The sequence below is a fragment of the Scyliorhinus canicula genome, chromosome 7 (genome assembly GCF_902713615.1).
Source record: "Scyliorhinus canicula chromosome 7, sScyCan1.1, whole genome shotgun sequence".
Taxonomy (NCBI): domain Eukaryota; kingdom Metazoa; phylum Chordata; class Chondrichthyes; order Carcharhiniformes; family Scyliorhinidae; genus Scyliorhinus; species Scyliorhinus canicula.
The window spans coordinates 72,629,498-72,647,344 of record NC_052152.1 but is presented as its reverse complement, the minus strand read 5'-3'; the positions used below and the strand labels follow the sequence as shown (position 1 = coordinate 72,647,344).

Below are 17,847 nucleotides of genomic sequence, written 5' to 3'. Positions count from 1 at the left end.
CAGCGCTGAGACGGCCGTGGCACACATGCGCGGAACCATGGCAGCTGTGGTGCACATGTGCGGACCCGCGGCGGCCTTGGCGGGCCGGCTTTCGCCGTCGGAGCAGCGCACAGCACTCCAATGCCGTTCCAGCTCCCTAGGAAGGGGTGAATGCCTGGGCCTAGAGGCCCATTGATGCCGGCATTGTGCACGCCTGTTTTGATGCCGGCGCCAACACTTGCCCGGGATTTCGAAGAAATCCCGGTCAGTGCTTTTGAGAATGGAGGGGGCAGTGAAGAATACCTCATGTTAACTGGAAATGTGGCCTGGGGAGTGGGTCCGGATCGAGAAAGAGAGTAAATATTGCCTTAGTAATTTAGGGCGAAGTTAAGATGGAAGAGTATATCTGTGACTGGGTGTGGAATTTGCTGATGACGAATGTTCCTGTAATGGACGCATAAAGTCACCCTTCAATTAATGTTGGAGAAGTGGTTCTCTGGTTGGTCTGAAGAAAATAGTCATACTAAAATATCATTTATTTTTGTTTTCTATACTTTTTAGGTTAATCATTTTATCAATTGCAAAGTCAAGGAATGTAAAATTAAACCAAATTGTTTTATTTTTCATGTTTAAGTTCAAAGATTTACAGAGTTGCATGTCCCTAAAATCTCAGGTAATGCACAGGAAGAATGAGACAGCATTTGAAAGGGGAGTATATAACTTTACATTCTCCATGTGTACCCCTGAGGTCAAAAGGTCTTATTTTAAAATTAAAATAATAATAATTGCTTATTGTCACAAGTAGGCTTCAATGAAGTTCCTGTGAAAAGCCCCTAGTCGCCACATTCTGACATTCTGTTCGGGGAGGCCAGTACGGGAATTGAACCCGCGCTGCTGGGTCCTGTTCTGCATTACAAGCCAGCTGTTTAGCCCACTGTGAATGTCAAAATCAAAATGATTTTTCTTTGATCAAAGGCTCCTCACAACTAATCAAATTTTACTTAATTGTAGAATCTTGATAGACAGTGAAGCAGTTGTTAACTTTGGAGTCACAGGCACATGGTAAAACATATATACAGTGGGGCTATCATTTGAATTCATTAGTTTTGACACTGCGGTTTCAAAAATGTAGCATCACAGTAAAATGGAAAATTAAATCATTTTCATTGCCCTCCCAGCACTACACTGAATGAAAGGAGAGATTGTAAGACAAAATTGGTTTTAAAATAAATTAAAGAAACAATTTATGATTTGCAAGCACTTCAGTAAAGATAAACAGATGTAAATATTAAGTAAAAGTTCAATATGTTACTAAAACACTCTTACCTCGCTTAAAATTATGTTTGCAGAATTTTAAAAGCTTTTTGTTCTGAAAGAAGAGACTATTGCTCAGCACCTAACAAGATGGCTGCCATACCTAGTACCAGCATAAGGGATATGGTGACTGCATGGAGAAGAACTTGGAAAGGGAGGGGGTAAATGCAATGAAAGGGAAAATGCTGGAAAATCTCAGCAAGTCTGGCAGCATCTGTAGGGAGAGAAAAGAGCTAACGTTTCGAGTCCGATGACTCTTTGTCAAAGTAAATGTAGTTATTGTTGGAACAAATTGCATAGGTAGGAGCAGGGAGGTGATCTTGCAGAAGAAGAATCATGAGTTAGGCTCTAAATTTTAAAAAGCAGGACTTTTACATTCAGAATCTCTATATTATTGTCCCAACCACATGCATGTTAGCAGAGGAGCAGACAAATCATAGCTAAAGGGTTGGTGTGGGAAGGAGAGGGGATGCTTTCCATGCAACACTGACATGTGTTCCGGGTCATGGAGGAGCTGTACTGATGGGATGGGCTCCACGTGAATGAGGATGGGACCCTTACCTTAGCGGTAAGGGTAAATGGGAAGATAGCATAGGCTTTAAATTAGTTAGATGGCGGAAAACCTGTACAAGAAACATAAGCACCCTAAATGTTAACAAACAAGGCAGGTAGGAAAGAACAAAATAAGGCAGGATATTGTTGGCAAGGGAATACATTGTCAGATTGATAGGAAGTTTTAAAAATGATTAAACATAATGTAAGAGAAAATCTGATTAAAATGGATTAATTTGTTGGCAAAGAGCAATGCACAGTGTATGTGCACAGGGAAACTGTAATTAATTATGCGTTGGAAATAAACAGATATTGCCGCAGTTACTGAGACATGTTAGCAATTACTGAGGCATGGTAGTAGTTACGGAGACATGGCAGTAGTTACTGAGACATGGTAGGCATTACTGAGATATGATAGGGGTTACTGAGACATGCTAGGGGTTACTGAGACAGAAAGAACAGGGGACCAGGAATTAAACATTGCCGGGTAAAATAGATTTAGAAAAGATAAAGAGGGAAAACAATGAGCTAGAGTAGCTGTAATTATTAGGGCAATACAATGGCAGTGGAAAAAGTGGATTGAGAATGGATGGTGCCAGGTTCCTGTTGAAGGGAGGTAGCCGGTCCGTGGCAAGGAGCCTGCCCAAGGGAGGCAGAGACACAAGCTCACGGCAGGAACACTGTCGTGCACAGGCAGGGAAAGTGCAGTGTGAACCTCAGTGTTGTAGCTAACCGTCAGGGGTGTTAGACAGGGATGGACGAAGAGGGTGTGGCTGTTTGGTTGGTAGAAAAAAAAAATTAAAAATTGCTTATTGTCACGAGTAGGCTTCAATGAAGTTACTGTGAAAAGGCCCTAGTCGCATCTTGGGGATGGAAGGCAGACAACAAGAAGCAGGGATGGGGGAAAGGGGATCAAGGAAATATGGGAGTTGCATGTTAACACAAGAGAAATTAATGTTCTCATGAGGTGAGCTTCTTAGGCGATAAGAGCAGGTGAAATGGTTAAGGGGCAGTGTGGCAATTAGGCTGGGCATGGAGAGGCGAATGGGCAAGGACTCAGGTGAAAGAGTGGGAATATCCAAGATAAGGGTGAATGCACCTAAATGACTGGGGGAAATTGAAGGTTGACAGAAGGGAGGGTAAAATAAAATATAGGACCATCTATGGCAGTGTTTTTAAAAATATTTCCTGGAACCCACTTTTACCAACCAACGGAACTTCGGGACCAATGTCTGCCGACGTTCGCGACCGAGCAGGCTCACCTGCCACATTAAAGGTAAGCAATAATGGTGTGTGCGAAGGTCGGCCAGCATGGTCCTCATGATCTCACTTGTTTTCTCATTCAATGTTACATTTCTACTAAGGACTTCAGTTGACGATCCAAGTTCCCGCTGCATCCTTTGAAAAAATCAAAAGGTTTGTCCTCGAACTTGCCACGCTTATTCTTCAAATGCCTTTGAAGATTTGAGGGTCTTATACTTCCATTTGCCAGTATTTCCCAACATATAACACACATGCGGCTGGATTCTCTGATTCTGAGGCTATGTCCTCACACCGGCGTGGGAACGGTGGCATTTTATGCCAAAAAAAGGCGTAAAACAGCCACCGATCCGTCGTTTGGCTGGGGACTAGCATGCCGGCAGCACAGAGCACCCGGCTCTACCTGCCGATATGGCCCGGAGAATTGCCGGGTCCGTGGCCGTGCATGCTCATGGTGGTGGCCTGCAGCGGCCGCGCCGTGCTGCATGATGGAGGCCGCTCGCGGACCCTGCCCACAAAATAGTGTCCCTCCTTTGGCCGGTTTGTGCGTTCTGTACCACCTACCACGGTGTCCCCAGACCCTGATAAAGTCTCCCATGCCCATGGATCAGCCCTCTCATGACTGTGACGCCACTGGATTGAGTCCGCAGCCGCCACACCAAGTTCCCGATGGATGAGACCACACGCGGCCGATGCCGTAGGGAACTCGGCCTGTCAGAGGCGGAGCATCGGGGACCAGCCTCAGGCAATGTCCGCTTTGGAGGGGGCGGAGCATCACGAAAGCGGCACCATCCCGATTTGGTCAGGAACTTTAATTCTCCGGCTAGTCGCCGAACGCGATTTCGGTGTCACCAACCAGAGAATCCAGTCCATGGGCTTTGCATCCTGATTTGCATTGCCAGAATTAAAGCCATATCCCAAGAAATCACCTTTGTACTTCTTTGTTCTGACTTTACAAACTATGACTTTAGAGGAGATGAAGTAACTTGCCAAACACAGATAATGTCACAATGTTTCTTACTGGTTCCACAGCATTGCACTGGTTTCCAGAGAGTGGCAACACAAAGTTGTGACTGTGTAGGTTTCTTCCAATGTTGACGTGTCAGCCCTCCTGACTGGCCTCGCTTTATTGGTATTCCTCGCCGACCAACCTGGCCTGGCTTCCCTCTCACTGTCCAGTAGCTGCACCACTCCAGTCACAGACTGCTGACAACTTCCCGACCAGTACTTCACATTCTGGGAATGCAAGTGGACGTGCTGCTGGCCATTGAACAGTTTGACCACGGAGCCACAGGTCGCACACTGCCGATTGGTGGCAGAGGATGAACTGAGCAGCATGCAGAGGACGGGCACCGGAACTCCAAACTGGAGCCACCACTGTGAGCATCGCACGCCTATGTGGATGCCCATCAGTCCCTGACCCCACCCCCACGCACGGTGACCAGCACACAGCCCTGCCTCGCGCCGCTCCTCCCCCTCAAACACGCAACCAATCAGGGACTGCCCGCAGCCGGAATTCTTAAAAGCTGGTTGCTGTCTTAGGGGTCTTCTTCCCGAAATCGGAACGCCACAACCGATCACTCAGCGACCCTCCCAACACCTGCCCGCAACCCACCCGCGGGTCGCAATCCTGAGTTTGAAAAACCCTGAGCTATGGTGATGGGGCGAAGTTTATATGACACAGTGGGAGGATTGAGCGTGAAGGAAACAAAAAAGAAAATAAAGGTGCATCTCACAGGTTCACTCTGCAGCACCTCACTGATACTGCACAGCAGAAAGAGAAGGAACCTCAGCTCTAATTCTGTATGGTTCTATAATGCTCAGATAAATGTGAAGCCCAAGAGAAACCAATAAAACCAATAAAAACCATTACACTTGCACTCCGAGGGAGAGGGCAGTCTGGGCCGCCTGATCCCTGGAATTACCTGTGGTTCAGGCAGGTATCGTGCTTCTGGAAACTTTGATCCCATTACAGATGGAGATGCAGAGCCAGGGTCTACAGGAAGGAATGCCAGCAATTTTCCAGCACCTGCAGGTACAGTTGGAGTACACACACCACTTTCAGGAGCAGGAGATCGTGTGAACTATGCATGGTCCCCAAACCAACACTGAATGGGCGGCATTCACAGTGGAAGCACTGGGTGAGGTGGTCACAGCCATGGGTCAAGATGCCCAAAGTTTGGGGCACACTGTGCTGTCGATGGCTGAGGCTCAGGACAGGAGAGCCCAGTCACAGGCAGCCATGTACCAGGCCCACATGAACATTAGTGCTCCAGAGTCTGGCCCAGTCACAAAGGGTCATGACTGAGAGCATTGAGAGTATTGGCTGGACGCTGGCTGACATGGCCCAGTCCCAGAGAGACATGACTGAGCCACTGAGGTGTATGACCAAGATGCAGAGGGGCATGTTGCACTCGCTAAGGGACGTACGCCAGTTTCTATGCTCCATGGTTGAGGCATCGCACCATGGCTGACATGAGAGCAGACCTCCGGGACTGGTAGCACCAGGTGAAGGTGGAGCCTCCGGAGCTCACTCCGGCCCCACCTCCATGCCATGGAGTAGTCTGCAGACCATCGAGCACCCCAAGGGAGGAAGAAGTGATGGGGTCATTGGGGCCTCCCGTAGGGAAGGTGCTGGAACACCCTCGCGCTTCTGAATCCCCCCCCCCCCCCCCCCCCACCTGTCACTGGCGCATATGATGGACAGTGGGCAGAACAGGGTGACACCTCATCACCTGTGACACCCAAAAGTCAACCATGGGACTGCCGGCAATGGCACCTCAGGTTCTAGGGCGAGATATGCAGCAGGCCGCCTCCACATTTGATGTGCTGTCTGGGATAATACGTAGAAGGAGTGGTATAGCACGCAAGTTTAAGAAGTTACACACCGGTTAAGTTGGCACGGATGCAGCACATAGGTTAGAGTTTGGGGTCAGGGCAGAATAATGTACATAGACACACTAAAATACATTGACGCCAAAATTGCGATCTGCCTCAATCCTCTGTCTGAAGGGCGTGAGGGATGGGCTGTGCTGACAGGGGAGGATGTGAGCAGCTATGGGAGAGTATGGAGGGGTGACACATCATGGGTCAGCTGTTGGTGGACAGGCTCCCCAGTCAGCCTACCTGGAGTTGATAACGTTGACCAGTGTGAACCGGGCCTGGCACATATAAAGGTTGGCCTCCTGTGCCTGCTCTGGTCCCATGCCCTAGTCCTCCTGGCCATCATCCCCATCCTCCTCGTTGGATGAGACCTAGTGGGCGCGATTCTCCGCTGCCCACGACGGGTTGGAGAATAGCGGGAGGGCCTTCCCGACATTTTTCCCGACCTCCTGCTATTCCCCCCCCCCCCCCCCCCCCCCCCACAGCCGCCCCACGACACGAATCGCTGCTCGCCGTTTTTTACGGCGAACAGCGATTCTCCCCTGGCCGATGGGCCGAGTTCCCAGGCCTTTACGGCCGTTTTCACGAACGCAAACACACCTGCTCTCACCGTTCATGAAAACGGCTGCAAAGTGCCATTCCGGACAACCATGGCACCGATTGGCACGGCTGCACCACGGCCGTGCCAAGGGTGGCATGGGCCCGCGATCGGTGCCCACCGATCGCGGGCAGCGGGTCCGATACCCGCGCACTCTTTGTTCCTCCGCCGCCCCACAGGAACAGTCCGCGGGGCGGCTGAGGGGCATGACGGCCCGCGCATGTGTGGGTTTGACGCATATGCGTGATGACGTCATCCGCGCATGCGTGAGTTGGAGCCGTCCAATCCGTGCATGCGCGGCTGGCATCATCGTGCGCGTCAGCCGCCGTGACGCTTGGCGCGCGGGCTTAGCGACGGTCGCTAAGCCCGCGATGCCGTGCTTCACGGGGCCGCGCTGCTAGGCCCGCCCGGGGGGGAGAATCGGGTCCCAGGAGGGGGCGCGGAGGCTGCCGTGAAACACGGCCAGTTTCACGGCATTTGCGGAGAATCGTGCCCAGTATTCTTCCTCCTCCTCCAGCATGTCCCCCCTCTGCTGCATGATGTTGTGCAGGACGTAACAGGCCACCACGATGTGCGAGACCCTCCAAGGGCTATATTGGAGAGTCCCACTGGAGCGCTCCAGGGATCTGAACTGCATTTTCAGGATGCCGATGCATGCTCAATGATGCTCCTGGTTGTTGCATAGGCGTCCATGTAGCGATTCTCTACCTCGGCCCAGGGCATCCAGAAAGGCGCCATTAGCCAGAACCTCGGCGGATAGCCCTCATCACCCAGGAGTCAATCCCTCACCTGAGGGAGGGCCTTAAAAGTGCCGGGAACCTTCGAGTTCGCAAGGGTGTAGTGGCTGTGCGCACTTCCCGAGTATTGGGTGCAGATATGCACGATGTGCAGCTGGTGGACACACACCAAATGCATGTTCAGGGAGTGGAAGCCCTTCCTGATCGTAGAATCATGGAATCATAGAATTTACAGTGCAGATGGAGGCCATTCGGTTCATTGACTCTGCACAAGTCCTTGGAAAGAGCACCCTACTTTTGTTTTAATAAACAATTTTATTGAGGTATTTTTGACATATAAAACAATGACATTGTATAGTACTGCACAAAAAGAAAAGCAAATAATGCATAGTACAAACCACAACTCCATTCTCGCAAGAACCTGCCTAAACCACCCCTGACTCTACTCTACCCCCCCCTCCCCCCTCACCCCCCCCCCCTCCCCCCCGGTCCTCCCACCACCCCTCCCCCCTGTTGACGATTAATTCTCCGCGAAAAAATTGATGAATAGCTGCCACCTCTGGGCGAACCCTGATAGTGAACCTCTCAAGGCAAACTTAACTTTCTCGAGACCGAGAAAGCTCACCATGTCCGATAGCCATACTTCGGTCTTCAGAGGCCTTGAGTCCCTCCATGCCAACAGTATTCGTCGCCGGGCTACCAGGGAAACAAAGGCCAAGATGTCGGCCTCCTTCTCCTCCTGGACTCCCGGGTCCACCGACACCGCAAAGATTTCCACCTCAGGACTCATTACCACCCCAGTTTTCAAAATCCGGGACACGATGTCCGCGAATCCCTGCCAGTACCCGCTGAGTTTAGGGCACAACCAGAACATGTGCATGTGATTAGCCGGCCCACGGGTGTATCTGGCACACTTGTCCTCCAGCCCAAAGAATTTACTCATCCGGGCCACCGTCATGTGGGCCCGGTGCACGACCTTAAACTGGATCAGACTGAGCCTGGCGCATGTTGGGGTCGTGTATACTCTGCTCAGAGCTTCTGCCCAAATACCGTCCTCCATCTCCCCCTGAGCTCCTCTTCCCACTTAAGCTTCAGGCCCTCTATCTGCGTATCCTCCGCTCCCATTAGTTCTTTGTAAATATCTGAGACTCTACCCTCACCTACCTCTCCCCTCGATACCACCCTGCCCTTCCTCCCCTTTGGCGGGAGGCGTGGGAAGGATGGCACCAGCCTGCGCACGAAATCCCGCATCTGTAAGTATCTAAAGTTATTCCCTCCCGCCAGCCCAAACTTCTCCTCCAACACCCCCATGCTCAGGAAGCTCCCTTCCAAGAACAGATCACCCACCCTCGCAATCCCCGCCCTCCGCACAGTCGATACCCACTGTCCGTGTTCCCTGGGGAAAATCGGTGGTTGCCGCAGATTGGTGTCCAAACTGATCCTCTCACTTCCCCTATATGCCTCCTCCACTGGCCCCAGATCCGAAGAGCCGCTACTACTATAGGGCTGGTGGAGTACCGCGCTGGCGGGAGCTGCAGAGGCACCGTAACCAGGGCTGCCAAACTGGTGCCCCTGCACAAAGCAGTCTCCATGCACTCCCAAACCAACCCTGTACCCATCATCCATTTCCTTATCATCGCTATGTTGGCCGCCAGGTAGTAGTTGCTGAAGTTCGGCAATGCCAGCCCCCACCCCCCTTCCCCTCTGTTCCTTTCGAGCATTACCTTCCTCACCCGCGGGGACTTCCACGCCCAGACAAATCCCAGGATAATTTTATTCAGCCTCTCAAAGAAGGACCTCGGGATGAAAACGGGGAAACACTGAAATATGAACAAGAATCTCAGGAGAATCGTCATCTTAACAGTCTGCACCCTCCCCGCTAGTGACAGCGGGAGCGCATCCCAACTCCGAACCTCCTCCCTCACTCGTTGCACCAGTCGGAACAGGTTGAGTTTATATGTTCCACTCTCCCCCCCCCACCGGACCAGCCCTTTCCAGCCCCTTGAAGCTCTCAGAGCAATTGTCAGGGGCTCGATGGCCAGCGCGAACAGCAGTGGGGAGAGAGGGCAACCCTGTCTTGTCCCGCGGTGCAGTCTGAAGTAATCTGATGTCGTCCTGTTCGTCCTTACACTAGCCTCTGGGGCCTGATATAACAGCCTAACCCAGTCAATGAACCCCTCCCCAAACCCAAACTGTCCCAGCACCTCCCACAGATAGTCCTACTCGACCTGGTCAAAAGCCTTTTCAACATCCATGGCTACCACTATCTCTGCCTCCCTGCTCTCCAGGGGCATCATAATCACATTAAGCAGCCTTCTTAGATTGGCCACCAGCTGCCTCCCCTTTATAAATCCGGTTTGGTCCTCCGCAATCCCGGCCGGTACACAGTCCTCAATTCTAGTCGCCAAGATCTTGGCCAGTAACTTAGCGTCTACGTTGATCAAAGAGATCAGCCTGTAAGACCCACATGCCTCCGGGTCTTTATCCCGTTTCAGAATGAGCAAAATAGTGGCCTGCGACATCGTTGGGGGTAAAACCCCTCTGTCTCTTGCCTCGTTGAAAACCCTGACCAGCACCACCCTACTATCTCGGCAAACCCTTTATAAAACTCCACCCGATATCCATCCGGCCCGGGGCTTTACCCGACTGCATGACCTTCAGGCCCCCCAATACCTATTCGATCCTGACCAGGGCTCCCAGTCTGTCTACCAAGCCCCTACCCACTCTTGGGAAGGTCAGTCCGTCCAGGAATCGCCTCATCCCCTCTGGTCCCCTGGAGGAGGGGGAGGGTTCCGAAGTATACAGCTTACTAGAAAAGTTCCTAAACACCTTGTTCAGCCCTGCCGGGTCCCCCACCAGATTTCCCTCCCCATTCGCTATCCTTCCTATCTCCCTAGCCGCTTCTCTCTTCCTTAGTTGTTGCGCAAGCATTCTGCTGGCCTTCTCTCCATGCTCATATATTGCGCCTTTTGCCTTTCTAAGCTGCTCTACGGTCTTGCCTGTGGTCAGCAACCCGAACTCGGCCTGCAGCCTGTCGTTTTCTGAGTAACTCTGGCCTCGGGGACCCCGCATAGCTCCTGTCTGTCCGTACAATTTCCTTAACCAGTCGGTCCGTTTCTGTCCTATCTGTCCTGTCCCGATGAGCCCAGATTGAAATCAGCTCCCCCCGCACCACTGACTTCAGTGCCTCCCAGAGCACCGCTGCTCAGACTTCTCCGGTATCATTTACCTGCAGGTAATTCTGCATGCATTTCCTCAGTCTCCCACACACACCGCCTCGTCCGCAAGCAATCCAACTTCCAGCCTCCATTGTGGGTGCTGAAAGCTATCCTTACAAATATGTAGATCTACCCAGTGCGGAGCAGGGTCCGATATGGCAATTGCCGAATATTCTGCCCCCACCATCCCGGCCAGCAAGTCCCTTCGGGAATACACCTTGTATACGTGGAAGTAATACGAAAACTCCCTCGTTGACGGCTGGCTAAATCTCCACGGATCAGCTCCCCACATTTGCTCCATGAACCCTCTCAGTTCCTTTGCCATCGCTGGCAACCTGTCCATTTTTGAACACGCCCAATCCAGGCTCAGGTCCAGGACTGTGTTAAAGTCCCCACCCATGATCAGTTTGCGCGAGTCCAAGTCGGGGATCTACCCGAGCAACCTCCTGATAAAATCCACATTGTCCCAATTAAGGGCATACACACTAACCAAGACTACTCTCACCCCTTTGAGCTTACCCCTAACCATAACAAATCTGCCGCCCCCATCCGCAACTGTACCCTCCGCCTCAAATTGAACCTTTTTATTAATCAGGATCGCGACCCCCCTAGTCTTAGTGTCGAGCCCCGAATGAAAGACTTGACTAACCCAGCCCTTCCTTAGCCTAACCTGATCTGCCACTTTCAGGTGTGTCTCCTGCAGCATAACTACGTCCGCCTTCAGAACCCGCAAATGCGCGAACTCATGCGCCCTCTTCACTGGCCCATTTAGCCCTCTAACATTCCACGTGATCAGCCTGGTTGGGGGGCACTTCCCCCCCCCCCCCCCCCCCCCCCCCGCTTTGCCGATCAGCCATCCTCTTTCCTTGGCCAGCCCCCCAGCCATGTGTCGCGCATCCTCTGGCCCGCCTCCTGGCCGGCTCCACCCATGAGCTCCTCACTGTTGCTATGTCCAATTTCCATCCTCATCAGCAGATCAACCCCCCCCCCCCCATCAACACCATCCTACCACCTAACCCCTGCTCTAATCTAACTATGTTGACTAGCCCACCCAGCTAGCCTGGTGGCTCCCAGCTTCGGCGCCAGCGCTTCTCTCACCCATTGTTCCCTGGCTCTCCTCCCCCCAGCCCATCCATACCACTTCCCCAAACCAGTCCTGCTTAAACAAAAACTCTATACAAGTCAGAAACATCCCCAACAATAGTGCAATTTAAATTAACCAAATAGAGATAAGAAGTACCACGCACTCTCAGCCCTTCCCCTCCAAACACAGAAAAAGATTGCAAAAAATTTCCCCAAAACCCCCATTGTAGAACCCGCTCCTTGTCCAGGTACCTGTGGAACCGGACCACCATCGCTCGTGCGGGACCCCCTCGTCGCGGCTGCCTCACCTGCACTCTGTGTGCCCTGCCCACCACCAGCGGGCAAGGGAACACCTCGTTCCCCAGCAGCTTCTGAAACATACCCTCCACATATGCGGCAGCATCCAGCGCCTCAGCCCCCTCCAGGAGGCCAACGATTCTTAAATTTTGCCGGCGAGATCTGTTGTCCAGGTCCTCCAGCCTTTCCAGGAGCATTTCCTGCTGATCACTCAACCTCTGAATCTCCACGTCTGCCACCGTTTGAAAGTCGGCATGCTCCTCCACCGTCTTCTCCAACTTCTGGAGCTTCTCAGCCTGATCATCCAGCATTTTTTCCAATCGGTCAATCGACTTCTGGAGCGGCTTCAAATTCTCGCGCTTCAGAGCTAAAAAGCCCTCCTGCTGGGCCTGCAGCAGCTGCTGCATTGTAGGCTGGGCTGTCGGCGCCTTGCTATGAACATCGGCCATATTGGTCTCTCTCACAGCCTCCACCATGCCCTTGCTTGACCACTTCTTCTGCTGGTTATGGTCCCTCTGGCTCCTTAAGTCCATACAACTCTGTATGGGTTCAGCGCCTGAGTACTATTGTTTTCCAGTTCCGCGCTCTAAAGTGCAAAAAAGTCGGGGGAAAAGGTCCAAAAGTCCGACCAAAACGGGAGCCACCAAATGTGCGACCTACTCCCTCATAGCCGGCACCGGAAGTCCAAGAGCACCCTACCTAAGCCCACACTCCACCCTATCCCCGTAACCCAGTTAGTTACTGTTGATGGAGGGCAATCCCTCATCAGCCGATGCTCGTAGGGGGATGTGTGTCCCAAATATCTTCCCCTGGACCTGGGGCATGCCAACAATGGTGGCGCAACCTGCTGTCCGGGCATCCTGGTGGGCTTGGTACAGACTGAAATTTATGCAGTCCACTGTGCGGGCATATAGGCCATCCATAACAGCATGGATGCGCCTGTGTGCCGATGTCTGAGATATTCTAGACAAGACACTGCTCGGCACCTGAAAAGACCCCGTAGCAAAAAGGGTTCTCCTTTTACGACCATCGAGAGAAGATGTCACCCTCTGTCCACCTGCAATTCCAGGTGCATCATCATCTGGCACAGATGTTGCACAGTCTCCCTGGTTAGCCGGTGTCTTCGGCGACATGCTTTGTCCATCAGGTCTTCGATGGACAGGCACCGACAGTATAACTGTGACCTGATGCGGCACCTGTTTCACGCCTCCCCCTTGGCCTTTTGGACAGCTGGCTCTTCAGCTTCACCAGGCCCCAGCTCTTCTGGGGAAGATCCTCTTCTGCAGGAACTTTCCGAGCAGTGCCTGTGCCTCCAGCCTTCATGTGTCTGCAAGGGCAGCAGCGACTAGGTAGATTGCAAGCAATCCTGGCTGTACGCCAAAGTTCATTCTCTGCAGGGCGGTGGGGGGTGGGGGGGGGGGGGGGGCGCGCGGGAGAGATGACATGTTCGCAAGATGAGTATACTCTTGCACACCCAATTCCAACAGGCCAAACGCCGAATCTGAGTGGCCCTTCAGCTCCACCCTCCACGGGGGGGGGGGGGGGGGGGGGTGCGCAAGCCCACCCCCATCCCTCAGCCATCCCCCCACAATTTGTTGCCTACCACACTGCACTCCTGACGCCATCAGTGAGTGTTACTCAGGATCCTCTATCCTCACCCCCCGTCCCCTTCGACAGGGGTACCAGTGGCTGCCACAAGCCGTATCAGCGATAGGTCTACTGTGTGTATCCTGACTGGGTGGGCCGTCTGTCATCCCACCAGCAGGGTGGCACAGGGTTGTGCATGGAGAGGGCCACGGTGTGCTACCAATCACACACATGCTTATAGGCTTGTGTGTGGGAGTCCTACAGATTGGGTTAAGCAAGGGGGGTGAGCGTTTGCTGAGGACCTCGCTGCAGTGTGATGTGGGTCCTGCGTGTGACACACAGGTTGTGACAACCTGTCAAGAGGCAGGATGGATGGGAGCAGCGGCACAGTGGGCAAACAGGTCTTGGAGACAGCTGGTGATCCTGCGGAGTGTGCTGGCTGATAGTGTGACTGTTGAGGTCTCTGCCCTGAGAGGGGCAGTATGCCAGGGAGGGTGCCAAAGGCCACAGTGCATGTGTCTTTTGTTTGGGCTGAGCTCTGGTATTCCCCTGCTTTCCACTTGCTGTGGGGCTGCGCTTTTGATGAGTGTACTGAGGGGTGGCAGCACCTGGTGGGCTACTGATTGAGCTTGGCCACGCCCATCCTGTTGATGGGTCAGCTGTAGTCTTGGTGGGGTCCCAAATGACCAGAGGTGATGTGGACATTTATAGGACACAGTGAACAGTCAGCAGATTGAACAGCCAGGGGCCTGTAACGTGAACCGCATGGTTACTTTGAAAACAACACTGCAGCAATGGCGGTCAGTGCCCATCCACCCCGAACCCGACCTGGACACCCTGAACCCACTGATATTTCAGTAACTTGCTTCCCGCTACTCCTCCCCTGTCCTGGCAGCTACCCCCAGCAAGCACTACAGTTTTTAACATTTGACAAACTTTTCTTACCTTCTCCCTCTCCGTCAGCAGCGATGGCGCCCAGTCCCTGATTGTAAATACCTGTAGTAAACCACGCCCGTGTCACTTCCACCTGACAGGGAGGAGCATCATGGAGCATACTAGATCAAACCTGTAATGATATGTTAAAGCATGAAAATGCCGGTTTTACATGCCGGCGCAGGGTGCGAATCGTGTTGTCGCCGCAAGTGGGACCTCGGAGCATGGCCTTCAGTTCGATGCCAGGCACAAACCTCGATTTACGGCGTACGGCCGTTCTCTGCCCGATTGTGATTCGTATTACCGGCATCATGGGGCGGAGAACCCAGGTCAGTATAACTGGATCAACTTCTGAAATGAAAAGGGGGTAGAGCTGTGGGGTGAAATAAAGAGGAAGGAACACGAGTCATGAATCTCGACAAGAACAGTACATCAGAGCAACATTAGGTTCTCCCTTCCCTTCTGTCTACCATCAGGACCGAGGGAATTTGAATACTCCAAGGAATGGATAGAACTCTGGGGACTTTGACCAGAGAGGACATGATGGAATGAATATTTCATCTGTAGCTTGAAAAATACTCAGCCCAATGTTGTGTGATGAGTCACCTCTCATCTCCCGATCAAAACTTAGGCAATTTTGGAGGTTTAACAATCATAAGTAAGGGAACCCGGAGGGGCTTAGCTCATTGATTTATAGAATCATAGAATCCCTATCGTGCATAAGAAGGCCATTGTGGTGATATGCATCACTGTAAATACACAAGGGGTTAAGGTAAATACACGTAGACTAGATAGATACTATAGGGCGCACCGGAGACATGACACACAGACATTCAACCAATTGGTCAGTAAAATAGGACACGACAAATGGGCATTTACGATACACACAGAGGTGACACTACCACAGGGGGGCATTACACCAACCCATATAAAAGGACACAGCACACATGATCTTCCTCTTTCCAGTGGAGATACTCAGTGAGTACACAGGGTTGATTTGAAACACATCACACCCATCATGTGGATTGTAGCAGACTGGTTTGTCAGTCTGAGTAGCTATCGCAGGATTAACAGGAGAGTTGAATCCAAGTAGGAGAATTGTTAACAGTTTAATAAATGTGTTAAAGCGAACTCCAAGTCTGAACCTTCCTTTGTCAGAGTGCACATCAAGGAAGCAGCTTATGCGACGTCAAGAGCATAACAAAACATGGTACCCAGGAGTGACATGTTTCAATCCATATAGTTACAACTCAGCAAACAGTGACAACCACCAACAGCACCCAGGCAAGATAATGTTTAAGATTCCGGTTCCACAGCAGCTCAGGTACCAAAGCAATCTCAGTGAAAACTGGCGTTGGTTCAAGCAGAGATTCGAGATCTTCCTGGTAGCTTCTGACCTAGATGACGTGGCAGATGCAGAAAAAGTAAAGCTTCTCCTTACCATTGCGTGTCCAGAAGCAGCTGAAATCTTCCAGACCTTAAAATACTCAAAGGAGCAAAACAAGAGTGATTTCCAGACAGTCCTGGACAAATTCCAAGAATTCTGCGAGGAACATACAAGAATAAACAGTAAAAGGTGGCAAAACTCACCACAAGGCGAAGGTAGGCTTTCCATTGAAGATATCTGCAGTTTTGATTGGTGGCCATCTTGGAAAAGGTGCCGCACATGCGCAGTTGCGCGAAGAGCGCACAGAACGGGAAGGTCCATTTGCACATGCGCGAGAAGCCGCGCATGCGCAATTGCGAAAAAGGTCCCAAGTAAAGAGCGATATGCACATGCGCAATCGCTTCCTACGCACTATGTCACACGTCTGTGATGTCAGAGGCCCCGGACCATGCCCACTTAAAGGGGAAGTGTCCCAAAACGCGGGAAAAAAAGTTTTAAAGCCGTAAAGCCCGATTCTTTCACCTGGAACGACAGCACAATGCCTGAAATTCGACCAGTAGCTGAAAGTAACCCCCGCAGAACCCTGCAACAAGCAGTGAGCACTGCCCAAAGTGATGATATGGTCCCAGAAGACAACAACTCAGATGAAGATTTCACCTTGGCAGGTGGCTACCCCAGTACCAAATCCGAACCACAACTGGACATGTTGTACATTGGTGACCCCGATGACGAGTTCTTCAGATTGGGGAATCTTCAACCCAGCATATATGACATCCCGACTCGTGAATGCAGCATATGCTGCGGCCTGATGCCAAGAGACAGAGAGCGGTACAAGCCCACAGAGAGCGGCCTGCTGCCACACAGAGAGTGGCCCATGCGCCGCGAAGAGTCCCCGACTCCACAGAGAGTGGTCCACGCACCATGAAGGGTCCCAGCCTCCACACAGAAAGCGATGAAAGACTCCACAGCGAGCTCGTGGACAGGCTCCATGATAGAAGCAACACAAGACTCCAAAGCGCAGTCCTTGCATGAACAAGACCATGAGGGTCTGGCAACTTCCTCTGAGCAACCAGCAGCGACGATGCAAGTCACCCATGCTCAAGGGAACAACAGAAAGATGATGACAGCCTGCCATGCTCAAGTGCACAGCAAGAAGACTCTGACAGTCTACCACGCTCCAGTGAACGACGAGAAGTGACTGAGGCTCTACCCACTGTATGTGCGACAAGTGACGACGGCATCCCACTTCCCATACAAGATGTGCAACGTGACAGACCTCAGCTAGAATGTACAGAGGCACTCGACAATCACAGTGAGACTACTGGTGACTCCGGTGACACCACGTTACTTCAAACCTCATTCGCTCAAGCCTCTCCACAAGCAAATGCATTCCTGAAAGTTTTGACTCCGGACATGGAGCATCAAGAAATCTCAGAAGATGCAAGTGAACCTGAAATGACTCAGGACGGGGAGCATCAAGAAACCTCAGAAGATGCAAGTAAACCGGAAATGACTCCGGACGGGGAGCATCGACAAGCCAAACCTGACTCAGGTGAAACAGACCAGACTCCAGACAGGCAGCATCGACAAGCCAAAGCTGATTCACGTAAGCCGGACATGACTCCAGAGGGGGAGCGCCGCAAACTCAGTGACGGCACGCTCAAGGAAATAGCAGATGCCACAAAGCACGCTGACACGAGTAACTGTGTGAAAGACTAGTATTATCCACAGAGTGTGGTCCTTGAGCGCAACAAACACGACAACAAAACCAACCAACACAACAACACCATCAAAGACAATAACAAGAAGCATACCAAAGGCAACAGCGTAGACAACAAGCACAATAAACACAATGCAACTGGAACTATCACTGGTACGACATAGTACAACTCTGCCCAAGAGGGACATTGTTACTGCTCAGCTCAGTACAATGATATACCATGGCGGGACGACACAGATTGCATACATCGCTAGCACAAGCATCGGAAGAAAAAAAGACTCCAAATCAGACAACAAAGT

At 51.8% G+C, this 17,847-nt stretch overlaps 1 protein-coding gene across 3 annotated transcripts in view; it reads right to left on the bottom strand.

Moving 5' to 3' along the window:
- LOC119969049 (stromal cell-derived factor 2-like) overlaps positions 1-4,493 on the bottom strand; it is a 141,275-nt gene extending 136,782 nt beyond the window's left edge. For all 3 annotated transcript variants that reach the window (XR_005461289.1, XR_005461290.1, XM_038802222.1), the window contains exon 1: positions 4,127-4,493. Coding sequence is in view for 1 of the 3 variants with exons in the window: in XM_038802222.1 (XP_038658150.1) it covers positions 4,127-4,443 (317 nt within the window). In the remaining 2 variants the exon portion in view is untranslated. The remainder of the gene's footprint in view (positions 1-4,126) is intronic.
- Between the last annotated feature and the right edge of the window lie 13,354 nt (positions 4,494-17,847).